The sequence below is a fragment of the Lycorma delicatula genome, chromosome 1, assembly GCF_047948215.1.
Source record: "Lycorma delicatula isolate Av1 chromosome 1, ASM4794821v1, whole genome shotgun sequence".
Lineage (NCBI taxonomy): Eukaryota > Metazoa > Arthropoda > Insecta > Hemiptera > Fulgoridae > Lycorma > Lycorma delicatula.
The window spans coordinates 34,621,639-34,634,685 of record NC_134455.1 but is presented as its reverse complement, the minus strand read 5'-3'; the positions used below and the strand labels follow the sequence as shown (position 1 = coordinate 34,634,685).

The 13,047-nt window shown below is 38.4% G+C and overlaps 1 protein-coding gene across 1 annotated transcript in view; it reads right to left on the bottom strand.

The window, feature by feature from the left end:
• Positions 1 to 13,047, bottom strand: part of LOC142317470 (uncharacterized) — a 35,738-nt gene that overhangs the window by 5,347 nt on the left and 17,344 nt on the right. Inside the window, exon 4 of the mRNA XM_075354037.1 lies at positions 6,404 to 6,496. Coding sequence (XP_075210152.1) covers positions 6,404 to 6,496 — 93 coding nt within the window. The remainder of the gene's footprint in view (positions 1 to 6,403; positions 6,497 to 13,047) is intronic.

The following is a 13,047-nucleotide window of genomic DNA, read 5'->3' as shown; positions in this document are numbered from 1 at the left end:
ATTAATGTTGTTTCTATTTGTTAGACAGTATGTGCATTTGGGCAATATCTGTTTCAATCTGATTGAATAGTTATTAATTTTTTAATTATATGATTGCATACTTAAAAAAATACAATCAATTCTACACTCAATTCTTGTGGGTAATAAAAATTACCCACAAAGGTAACCTGTACATGCTTTGTGTATGTTTTAACATTGCATTTGATATCTTTGCACTTTATGAAAAGCTTTTGCTTCTTTTGACTTGGATTGTTACTGTTTCAAGAACAAGCTATTATCTTTTTCAAGTGAAAAATTGCTAATCTTATCATTCCATAATTAAACCTCCATTTTATTTAGGATTTAATATTCTTATCAACTATTTATTTTGCAACTTTGGAAATTAAATTAATTCCTCTTCATACTGATTTATCTTAAAGTGCGCTATTTCTCTTTATCAAAGATGTTATTAACTCATCTACACATGTATTAAACTAATTCTTATACAGCTCTATTGGAAATATCAAACTTAACCCAATATAGTATTGTAAAGGTTGCATTGTAGCTACTGTAGTATGAAAAGATTATATGATATGATTATGTTTTTAGTAACAAAGAGGCTAAATTAGTGTAGGCATTATTGTTTAAAAAATTATCTGTGTTGGATACAATTGTTGTCCATCGGGCTGATCTAGTGGTTAACTCGTCATCGAAAATCAGCAGATTTCGAAGTCAAGAGTTCTAAGGTTCAAATCCTAGTAAAGGCAGATTCTTTTGTACGGATTTGAATACTAGATTGTGGATACCAGTGTTGTTTGATTTGGGTTTCAATTAACCATACATCTCAGGAATGGTCGACCTGAGATTGTGCAAGACTACACTTCATTACATTCATACATGTCATCTTCATTCATCCTTTGAAGTAATACTTTACAGTGGTTCTGGGGGCTAAACAGAAAAAGAGAGAGATGCAGTTGCTACTGAGAAAAATGAAAATTAGGCAGGTCCAAGGAGTCAGATAATTAGGTAGAAAATGATACGGTATAACAGTGTGGATATGAGATACTAAACACAGTTGCCGTCAAATAATAATAATAGTAAAATATTTGAAAGTCAAGGACTCACAGCTGCTGTTTTGTAAACAAATAATGTTTGTACATTAAAGTAAAGAGAAAAAGAAGTTATACGACAATTGAGTTTATTCTCTAGGAAAGAGAAGGAAAAAAGAAACTGGGTATTTTTTGAACAACTGCAAAGAAGTTAGAATAAAATCTATAAAACTGATTATATTATTATAGGTTGTGATTTAAATGTCGGTTGATATAGTATCCATGGGTATTTCGCATATGGCTGAACAAATTATATGTATATTGCAGTGTCTAACAAATATATTATATCAGTTAGTTACTTTTAACAGCTTGAAGATGTCCAATTCATTTTTTTTCGAAAAATAAAAAAGTAGAATATTTTGACATTCATGGTGCTTGAACTTAATCGGACTACATTATAGTTATTCAGAAGTTGATATGATAGCCAGGGGTGTTCATTTTTAAAGAGGAAAACAACTATTTTCTATGAAATCAAAATGAAATGACTAAAATAAAAAGTGAACCGTAGCTTGAATAAATAACTTAATTTGGTTTTTCAAATTAGTTAAAAGCATACACATAATATAAAAATTTATTTACATACTAAACCTTAAAACATTATTTTTCACAAAACTAAGTAAGTATTCTGGTCTTACATACAAATAAATGCTTACTCTTTATTTTGGTTGATTGAATTGAAAATGTCCATTTATGTATCTGCTATATTTGAAGCAGAAGATTTCAAATAAATAATTAATTTTTGTATTCTAATCAATAATATTACTGCAATCAATGTTTTTTCTCTTAAATTTTAATCTAACTGCACTAGCTGATAAAAGACATATTGGAAGTATTATTAGTATATCAGAAAAATATTTTTTTCCTTGAATAGTATGGACCCAATAGCATTAACATTTTAATTTTTTAACATTAAGAGTTAAACAGCTCACTTTCAAAAGACACTGGAGATTTTTCTTCCATTGTACTTATCAGAGATAATTTAGCTGCACCATCTTTGTAGGAGTTCCTGGTTGAACTTTTGTAGACATCATCTTAAAAATGTTAAAATACCCATTGAGTATGTAACTGAATAATACATCTATCTATTTTACATTTATTCAATACATTGTTTTTGGCAAATTTAATAAGTCCATAAATTTCTTATTTTTTTAAAACATACGTTGGAAATGTTTTAAATATTAAGGAAAAAATAGAGTAATCCTTTTACTCTTTCTTTATTTCTTTATTTGTAGATAATTCTTCACATACGGGACGAAACTGTGGACATACCGATTCTCAAAAATGTCTGCACTCATCCACGCCGACTTTCGGTTAGCCTGCATAACAGGCAATAAATCTAATTTTAAATATTTTAATGTCCTAGGTTTAGCAGCTTTGACGATCACAAGAAGAGATACTGTCGTCATCACTAGCGTTGCTGCAGACAGGAACAGTTATTCGCTCTTTATTCATTTTAAAGCCGGGTGCAGAAGCTTCTTCCGTTGATGCTAGTGTTTTTGATACTGTCTCGTAAAATTCAATTCTGTCTCATCTGCGTTATATACTTGTTCTGGCCGCAGATTTTCTGACTGAACAAGAGCGAAAAAGTTTTGATAAAATTAGCAGTGTTGTCAGTATCGGCAGATAACTTTTTCCCTGATACGGTTAATCGTCTTATGCCGTGACGATTTCTAAATTTCTCCAGCCAGCCTTTACTAGAAGAAAATGTATCTAGACTAGACAATTTTTTGTTAAGTTGAATTTGTCTTTTCTTGCAAAATAGGGCCAGATACTGGTACCCCCAAAGATTCTCTCTTGCCTGAACCACAAGGAAACGGCACCATCCTGGACAGGCTTCTTTAGCGTAGATCGTTTATTTAAAAACATTTCGGGCACTTTTGAACAGTATTCTTCAATTTCTTTTTTGTTCCGTTTCCACTCGCCGACGGTTGTTTCTCTGACGTTAAATTCATTAACAATTTTTTTAATCGATGTTCCGGCATTTAATAAAGATTAATTGCTTTTAATTTTTTATCCATTGACACTACCATCCGTTTTGTGTTAGTAAAATGATTTGTACAACTAGCCATTATAACAATAACCACAATGTAGTACATACAAGTGAACAAGACACCACACTACACCTATTACACTGTATTACAGTAGAGAATATACACACTCAAAAAATATAGACCGATCTTTATGTGTAGTGGGTATCAGAAACCAAAGGGAATTTATCTTCTGCTTTACTGCCATGCGCTGTAATGCGATACTAATTACTACGCAATAGTAATTACGTACAATGATTAATCGTCAATAATAAGCTATAATAAAATTCGTATATGGAATAAACTGCATTTCGATTTTTTTAAAAATTTTACTGTACTTCAGACTTTCGCAACTTAGGCTAATATTGGATTTAATGAATGATTTGCAACACAGTAAAAAGATGCCACGCTTGAACGGGATTCGAACCACAACCGCTAGATGAAAGGCTGAGACGCAACTCGACCGCGGTGGCCAGACATCTCGGTTAAGATAAGAGGGGCTTGGTTAAGGGAGGCCCTACTGTACTGTATATATATATATATATATACGAGGTGCGACAATAAAATAATGAGACTGATGTGAAAAAATGTTGCTTACCGTTTTAGTCATGTTTAGTGTTGTCTCCTTCAAAGTAGTTCCCCTCTGATTGCACACACTTATTCCAGCGCTTCTGCCATTGATGGTATCATTTCTGGAACTCATCTTCTGTAATATCCTCCAAGACCCTCGTCATAGCTTTTTGGACATCTTGTGTTGTTTGAAAATGGTGTCCCTTGACCGCCATTTTGACTCTTGGAAATAGAAAAAAAGTCGCGCGGAGCTATATCTGGTGAATAAGGTGGCTGTGGTAGTACTGAAATTTGTTTTGAGGTTAAAAATTGCTGTACTGACAGAGCAGTATGGGATGGCGCATTATCGTGATGCAGAATCCAATTATCAGCAATGTCGGCACGGACACGAAGAACTCGTTTACGAAGTCTTTCTAAATTTTTTTGTAGAAATATCGGTTAACTGTTTTTTCAGGAGGTTCCCACTCTTTATGAACAATTCCCTTGGAATCGAAGAAGCACACAAGCGTGCATTTCACTTTTGACTTTGACATGCGAGCTTTTTTTGGTCTGAGCACCGTTGCGAACTTTGGCGTTTTGTCTCTGGATCGTATTGAAAAAACCAACCTTCATCACCAGTGATAACACGGCTCAACAAATCTGGATTTCCGTTTGCTCTAACAGATCGGCTGCCACATTTTTCCGTGTTTCTCGCTGTTCTTGTGTGAGATTTTTGGGCCATTTTTGCACAAATCTTTCTCGTAACAAGATCTTCAGTTAATATTAGACGAACCGTTTCTCGTTTGATGTTGAGTTCTTCTGCAATCATTTTCACGGATAATCTTCGATCAGATCGTACGATTTCACGCACCCTGGTCAAGTTGATATCTGTCCGTGAGGTTGATGGTCGTCCGCTGCGGTCTCCATCTTCAACATTCGTTCTGCCTTCACTAAAAATTTTATGACGCCGATAAACTTGAGCTCTTGACATAACCTCCTCTCCAAAAGCCTTCTGAAGCTTACCGTAAGTTGTCGTCGCGTTTTCACCCGATTTAACGCAAAAAGAAATGGCATACCGTTGCGCAATATTTTGCGGTTTCATTTCTGTGACGAGAGACACAAACACGTATTCACTTATTACAGCACAACTCACGACTGAGCAGTCGCATCAATGTGCCGCTTGGACAAGAAGTAGCTTATAGACCAAGGTCAAAGATGGTGTGCCTACGCAAGCTGCAGGGTTGCCACATCTTGCAAAGAAAAATCAGTCTCATTACTTTATTGTCGCACCTCGTATATATATATATATATATATATATATATATATATATATATATATATATATAATAGAGAAAATATATAACTGAGTTACATAAATACATCATGTGTTATATATTGAATCTCTTTTCTTTTTTCTTGTTTAGCCTCCGGTAACTACCGTTTAGATAATTCTTCAGAGGATGAATGAGGATGTTATGTATGAGTATAAATGAAGTGTAGTCTTGTACATTCTCAGTTCGACCGTTCCTGAGATGTGTGGTTAATTGAAACCCAACCACCAAAGAACACCGGTATTTACGATCTAGTATTCAAATCCGTGTAAAAATAACTGGCTTTACTAGGACTTGAACGCTGTAACTCTCGACTTCCAAATTAGCTGATTTGGAAAGATGCGTTAACCACTAGACCAACCCGGTGGGTTTATATATTGAATCTATGTTATATAAATGTAACATTATATATATATATATATATATATATATATATATATATATATATATATATAAAACACAGAGAACAATCTAAACTAACAGATTTTTAAAAGAATTATATACGAGTATAATGTAATTGTAGAATTCAATATTAACTGAAGATTCGAGGTGCCGCGAAAATTGATTCTTGGAAATTAATATATTATTACAAACATAATATGTTATTCAGTTACATATTTTACAACGAACCCTATTAATAATAATGCTACAAGTGATTTAAGTGAAGGAAGTGCCCCTAATTACCTTCAAATAGTATTGTGGAAGAAGTTCCATTATTTTGAAAATGAGCTGCTTTATATTTAATAATTTTACTTCACGATTTTTGTAGCGTGTGAAAATGCCATGCCTGATCGAGATTTGAAGCCGGGACCTCCGGATGAAAGGCCGAGACGTTACCACTCACGCTACGGAGGCAGACACGTTTAATTTATTTGAGAATTGTATTCTCACTGAAGAAATGTTTTCAGTCTAATTTTTTAAAACTTTCTTCGCTAACACATGAAAAAATTTCTCTACTTACAATTTTATTTAAAAGAACCTGTATTTAAATATGTTCAAAGTGTACTAGCTGATTATTTAAATAATGTTTCACTTTGAATTTCTTCAAAATGAAGATAACTTCACTTTGAAGTTATTGATGACAGTACAGTTTGGAGTATATTGATAACAGTCTAGTATACAACATTTTGTTAGTAGATTTTCTGTTCTAAAAGTAACATAAGTTTAGATATTTGGTGTTCTTGTGTTCTGAATGAGCAAGTTTGTAATTATCCTGTGAACCAGATTCTAACAAATAAAATTAAAACCTAGTGATATAATTAATGTTAACAACTGCTTAAGAAATGCACTAAATAGAATTAGTTAACACAAAGTTATACAAATTACTGCAATAAAAAATAAAATAAATGCAATATGCTGTTAGCAAATAATATATTTAGCATTTATTTTTAATAGATTTTTTTTTTACCTTCCATCTACGTAAGTTGTTTCATCTATTTCTTTTCTCCATATTATATCTTCTTCATATCTATTAAAAAATATTAAATGTAATTTTGTTTTCCTGTAAAAATAAGAATTTTATTTTTTATTTATCATAGCTTCTGTTTTATTAGTAGTAATAGTTCAGAAAAAACATTTCATGAAAGAAAAAAGTTCTTTTTTAACCACTTGATGTAAATAATTTAGTTTACCTTATTAAATGATGTTTATATATATATATATGTATATGTATATGTATATATACATATATATATATATGTATATGTATATGTATATATACTAGCGTACCTCGTCGCGACTTCGCTCACAATGTAGTTGTAGCTTCACTCGCAATGCTTTTTAGTAGCAAACTTATTTTTTTATAAATAAAAAAATATTTAATCAGCAATATTATATTTAGATTTTCATTAAATCCTGATAAAACGGTATATAAAAATTTTTATGAAAAATACTGAAGGAATATACAATAAACAATGAATTTTTGCCCAAAACTTAAATAAAGGAAAACAAAAAAAAGGAAGATAAGAAAATTGAATAATATGTGTTAGATCAATTCATTTTATGAATGAATTAAAATAATTTAATAAAGATAAAAAAATAATTTATTACAATCTCAAATCTAATATCCCTATCGTGGTTTCGCCCGTACTGTATGGTTACTTGCGCTTCCCGTCACGATCAGATGGTCATGGCTCGCTTCGCTCTCGCTTCCCATTTTCTCCCGTTTCCCTTTCCTTTTCCCGTTTCTCTTTCCTTTATTTCCCTTTCCCATTACTCATCCCCCATTTTCCTTTCCCTCTTCCTCTTTTCTTTTCCATTTTCCCCTTTTTCCATTTTTACCTTCTTCCCTTTTACCTTTTTCGGTTTTTTCCTATTACCCTTCTCCCTTTCTCCCCGCGCGTAAATCGGTCCAGTAGTTTTTTAGTCTATAGCGAACACACATATTGGAAACATTGTAATGGAATCGTAAAATATTTAGTATAGCGTATGTTGCTTTTACGTCCAACAGATAGCGCTGTTATTAAAACAAAAACACGAAATTTAGTTTTTTTATCGATTTGAACCCCTTAAAATCAAAATTTCGCAAAATCCTTTCTTAGTGCACGCCTACTTAAAGATACGAAGGTACCCTGAATCTACCTATAGTAGTTTTGGTTGTACGTTGATTATGAGTCAGTGAATCAGTCAGGACATTCTATTTTATATGATATATATACTTTATATGTTGAATATATATTTATATATATATTTAACAGCCGGAAGGGCCTGCGTATTAAGGATATAAAAGAGGCCAGCAAGGGTATAGTTGTGGTTGTCGACAACAAGGAGACGGTCCAGGTCATCAAGGACTCTCCTGCAGTGCAGAAGCTTGAGGTCAAGGTAGATCCCAAGCGAGGTCGTAGACCCCGTGTCGTAGTCTATGACATTGACCGTGGTCTCTCCGATGAGGAGGTTCTGACCCTGATGAGAGAGCAGAAGACTGACTTGGAAGAGGCTACGTTCAAAAAGGAGTGTAGGCTAATCTTCAAAACAGGAAAGCGTGATGCCGCTTGGTATCACGGGTTTTCTGAATTAGGCGCTGGTCTCTTCCAGAAATTCTTGTCGGAGGGTAGAATTTTCCTGGATTTTGCGCGTAAAGGAATACCTTGACGTAGAGCGATGTTTCAAATGTTGTCGCTTCGGCCATAGGGCCAAATTCTGTGCGCATTGCGGTGAAGAGGGCCACAAGCGTGACGATTGTCAGCAGAAAACTGAGGCTCCAACTTGCGTCAACTGTAAGAGGTTGTGTAAGATTCATAGGCACTCCGTGAATAGCAAGGAGTGTGGTTGTTACAAGAGGGCAGTTGAGGTTTATTTCAACTTCCTTGATGGTGAGGTTCGGTCAGCTAAATGCACAGGGTGCCTATACAGTCCAAATTTAGTTAGGTGAAGTTGTCAAGAGACGGGGCATCGATGTTGTTCTTCTACAACACCCGTACGTGGTCAGGGGTGATCTGCCAGGTTTTCCAGGATGAAAGAAAATTTTCGTTGGTGACAGCAAATCCTTCGTACTGTGCGGGAAGTCTTTAGGTAGCATCTTCATATGGCAGGCCTCTGACATGCATGGCACAGTGGGATCACGGATGATGGCGGCGAATTGATCGAAGGTTTCATCGCGCAGCATTTTAATGTCTTTAATGAGCCGGCGAATTGTCTACCTTCACCGATGCAGTTGGTTTGCGGAGAGCCTTCCATGGTACCAACATCGATATTACCATGGATAAGGATATCCCTTTAGGATTCTTAACTGGTCTATAGTTGATGATTGCGAGTGATCATCGGCTAGTAGTTTTTAAATTGGTAGGTGGACTGCGTGATGTCTTTTGGGGGAACGTTCCTGTTCAGCAGGGGCGCTTCCTGCACAGGCGTGCGGATTGGCCTAGGTTTTTAAACATTCTTGCGGCCAGGCAGCGAGTTTTTGCTCGAAGTCTGGACGAGGTCCCGTTAGAAAACCAGGCAGAGAATTTTCTTCTGCGGCGGTTGAAGCTGCTGAACAGTCGATTCCCAGAAGCACGGGTAGAGAGAGAGTAGCTGGATAGTGGACTCGGGACTTGACCGCGATGAAGCTGACTGTGGGCCGGCTCAGGAGAGCCGCACAGCGTGAGGGTGATCCTGATCGGCGTGCATTTCTGGTTGCGGATTATCGTCGGAAGAGGACCGAGTATTTTCTGTTTAAAGTACTTGGTCATAAGCGGAAAAATACATTCTTCTGTCGGCTCTCTCAACCCAGGATGGAATTGTTATAGACAAAGATCTTGTCCTCATTTTTCTGATTATTAACTTTTCTGACAATTAACTGCTTTCAGATGATACTGAGGTTGGTGAAACCTCGTATCATCGACGTGTTCACAGGGAAGTTGTTAGTTTTCACTCTGAGAATTTGTCTTCTTAGATTACTGAGGCGGAAGTCCGCCAAGTAATTTGTAGCCTGGCTAGGAATAAAGCCCCCTGATATGATGGTATCATCTTGGATCTCCTTGTTTGCACGTTGCCGGTGATTCTTGCTCCGTTGACTAGGGTTTTTAATAGGATGCTTTTTACTGGATATTTCCCAGCGTGTTGGAAATGTGGTGTGTTGAAATTGATCTTCAAAGGTGCCGACAAGGATCCCACTGTAAGTTCTTCTTACCGTCCTCTGATGCTCTTGCCTGTAGTAGGTAATGTTTTCGAGTAGGTCTTATATCTCTGCATTAATTGTAGGTTGACTTCTAACCATATGCTGATGGATGACCAGTATGGTTTTCCCACCGGCAAGAGCACAGAGGAGGCAATTTTTAGGGTAATGGATCGGGCTTTCTGCAACGCGTGCAAATATGTGCTTGGAGTCTTTTTGGACGTATCCGGGGCCTTCAATAACTTGTGGTGGTCCTCCGCCTTATTTCAACTTCAGCACCATGGGTGCACGCTAAATGAGATTAGAACTCTCTCGAGCTACTTCAGCGACAGAACCGTCATCCTTTGTGACAGCGGCACGGAAGTAGGAAAGACCCTGTCAGAAGGTTGTCCTCATGGCAGGGTTTTAGGTCCACCCGTCTGGGTCGTTGAGTTCGACTCTCTCATGTGGTTGCGGATGCTCAATGGCTGCCGCATCGTGGCTTATGACGATGATTGGTTACTGCTGGTCGAGGGCAACACGCGTGCCAAGATAGAGCTCAGAGCGATGCAGGCATGTATGGTTCCAGGTTGTGGAGTCTTCAGCGTAAGATGGTTTTCAGTTTGGAGAAAACCACTATGATACTTGTATGATACTTGAATGATTGTCTAGCCGCGACCCGTTACCCGCGGGTTGTGATGGACCGCCTTCTGATTAGGTATGTTACCGTTCAGAAGTATCTGGTTGTAATCCTTGATGAGAGGATTCTAGGAGCACTTCGAGTTTGTTGCAAAGAAGGCCATCAATGCCTTCTTTGGATTCCGTGGAGTCATCCATCCCGATTGAGGACTGAATTATCGAACCATGCATATTCTCTACAAAGGTGTCTGTGAGGCCATAATGTTGTACGCTGCGTCCGTCTTGGCTCATCGTTTACAATTCCAAGTTATTAAGGTCATTCTTTTGCGAGCCCAGCGTCTTCTATTGTTAAATGTTGTCGGTGGTTATAGAACTGTCTCGAGAGAGGAAGTCTCTGTGATCTCCGGCATTAAACCCATTGATATTGTAGCTATGAAACGTAGCAAACAGTATGTTTCTAAGAAGGAAGACCTTTTTACTTCTGTGCGTATGCGAGAAATTGAAGACCAAAGTTTTGACTCTTGGCAAGCTAGGTGGAACTATTCTTCTACTGGTCGATACACGCATGGTATCTTTTCAAATGTCAGGGAGCTGCGAGCAATTAATTGGGTTTCCCTTAATCGATCGGTTTACAAATCAATTCTTTTCGGGACAAGGTGCCTTTAGGAATAGTTTGGTTAGGTTTGGTTTGGTTGACTCCGGTCTGATCTGGACTGTAAGGTCGATGACACTCGGGTGGCTAGGGACCGCCTGGGGAGTTGATTGGCCGGAGGTAGGCATATGGCGTCGAGCCACGCTTAGAATTTGAATTGTAGTGATTATTTGAATATCAGCAATCAGCGGAATGGCAACTGCACTGCTGTGGGCATGGGTTACTATACAGCCGTAAGGTGTAGCGTCGTTTTGACGAGAGCAGTTTGAACGAGCACACGACACTGTGGGCGGAATGGCGACTACACTGCCATGGCATGGTTCCCATGCAGCCGTGAGGTGTGGCGGCATCTCGACGGTGGTTGAAGAAAGTAAATATCACGCGGGACTCTGTGATGGAGCTGAGTGGGAGTAGGAGGTCTGTACGCCCCTCCCTTGTAGACCAGACCGGAGTCCGTAAATTAACCTAAAGTCAGGGGTATGAACTGAACTAGAGTTCACTAAGGGAACTAGGAGTAAATTTCTTTCTTGCTAACAATATTTTTTGTGGTATGTTATTAATTTAATTGCTTCGAATTTCAAGATATTTACTAGAAATTGGCTCAATAAAAGTTAGGCGCGGGGTTCGTGCTTCTGCGAGCTCGGTTAGCTAGTTCAGAGGACAACGATGTAGGACATTCATGATGCCTGACCTACAGCGAAGGCAAAAGCTGAGTTTAAAAATCACTGATGTAAATGTCTACCGAGGCATTTACATCGGTGGCATCCCAACGAGACCCGGCTTATTACTATGAGATGTAAAGAGTTAGCGGGCGAAAGACAACTCCCAAGCCCTGATGGGCTTTAACGGGGGGTGGTATGGCGACCGGAAGCGTTACAAGCGTCCCGTTAGTCGAAGAGTTTCGTGCAACTAAGGGTAGATCTGACAGTTCTACCCCAGATACTTCTCGCAGCCCAGCAGACCATCGAGAATTTATTGGACTCTCCCCCCCCCCCCCCCCACAGAGTCAGTGCAGTGGCGAGGAGCAGGATTTTTCCCAGGCTTAGGCATGTTAAGGGAGTTCTTTCCGCTTTGGTGGAAGGCTATGAAAAGTTGGCCTCCTGGGCCAAGGAAGTGAAAATTGTACAGGCACCACCGGTTCTAGCACCTGGACGACTGAGGCGTTACTCCGAAGTCGTGCGGGACAAACGCGAAACTAGCCAAGCGTCGCTGCAGCCCGAGGTACTTTTTGTTAACAAGGTTGAGGGGTCTACGAAGACTAGTAGAAAACTCAAAGAGGACTTCCCAGTTTTCCCTTCGTGGTAAGCGGAAGAATCTAAAGTTAGGAAAATCAAAGAGACCAGCAAGGGTCTTGTATTGGTTGCCAACGAGAAGGAGACTGTCCGAGTTATCACGGAGTCTTCTGAGGTGAAAAAGCTCGAGGTCAAGGTGGACTCAAAACGCAAGTGTAGGCCCCGGGTCATTGTCTACAACATTGACCAATGGCTATCTGACGAGGATGTTCTGTCCCTTGTTAGAGAGCAGAACACTGAGTTGGATGAGGCCGCATTTAAGCAAGAGTGTAGGCTACACTTCAAGACTGGGAAGCGTCATGTTCATCAGTATCACGGTGTTTTTGAACTTGGCGCTGGTCTCTTTAAGAAGTTTGTGTGCGGGTAGGTTGTATCTCGATCTCATGTTCTGTCGAGTCAGGGAGTATTGATGTGCAAAGGTGCTTTAAGTGCTGTCGTTTTGGCCGCAAAGTCAAATTCTGTAAGTATGCGTTAGTCTGCGCGAATTGTGGTGAGAAGGATCACAAGCGTAAAGACTGTCCACAGAAAGTCGAGCTCCATTCTGCGTCAACTGTAAAAGGTTGCCCAAAGATTGCAAACACTCGGTCAACAGTAAGGACGGTGGCTGCTATTTATGTGCGGTAGAATTGTACTTCAATTCCCTAGAAAGTTAGGACTTCTCATTAAATGCTTGATGTCTGTATCTAGTGTTAGGTGAACTGTTGTTGTGAGCCTCGGGGTTGCTTTTTTGAAGCGTCCTTTACTAGCAGAGTGATCTGCCAGTCATGAGGTTTTTATGGTCTCTTCACATGTGTAATGATTTACCCATTCGTCGATGCAAAAGGCTGTTGGTTTCGGTCTATTGCGATTGCCAAATCGCTTCTTTGGCACGCATTAAGTGATGAACTGTGGGAATT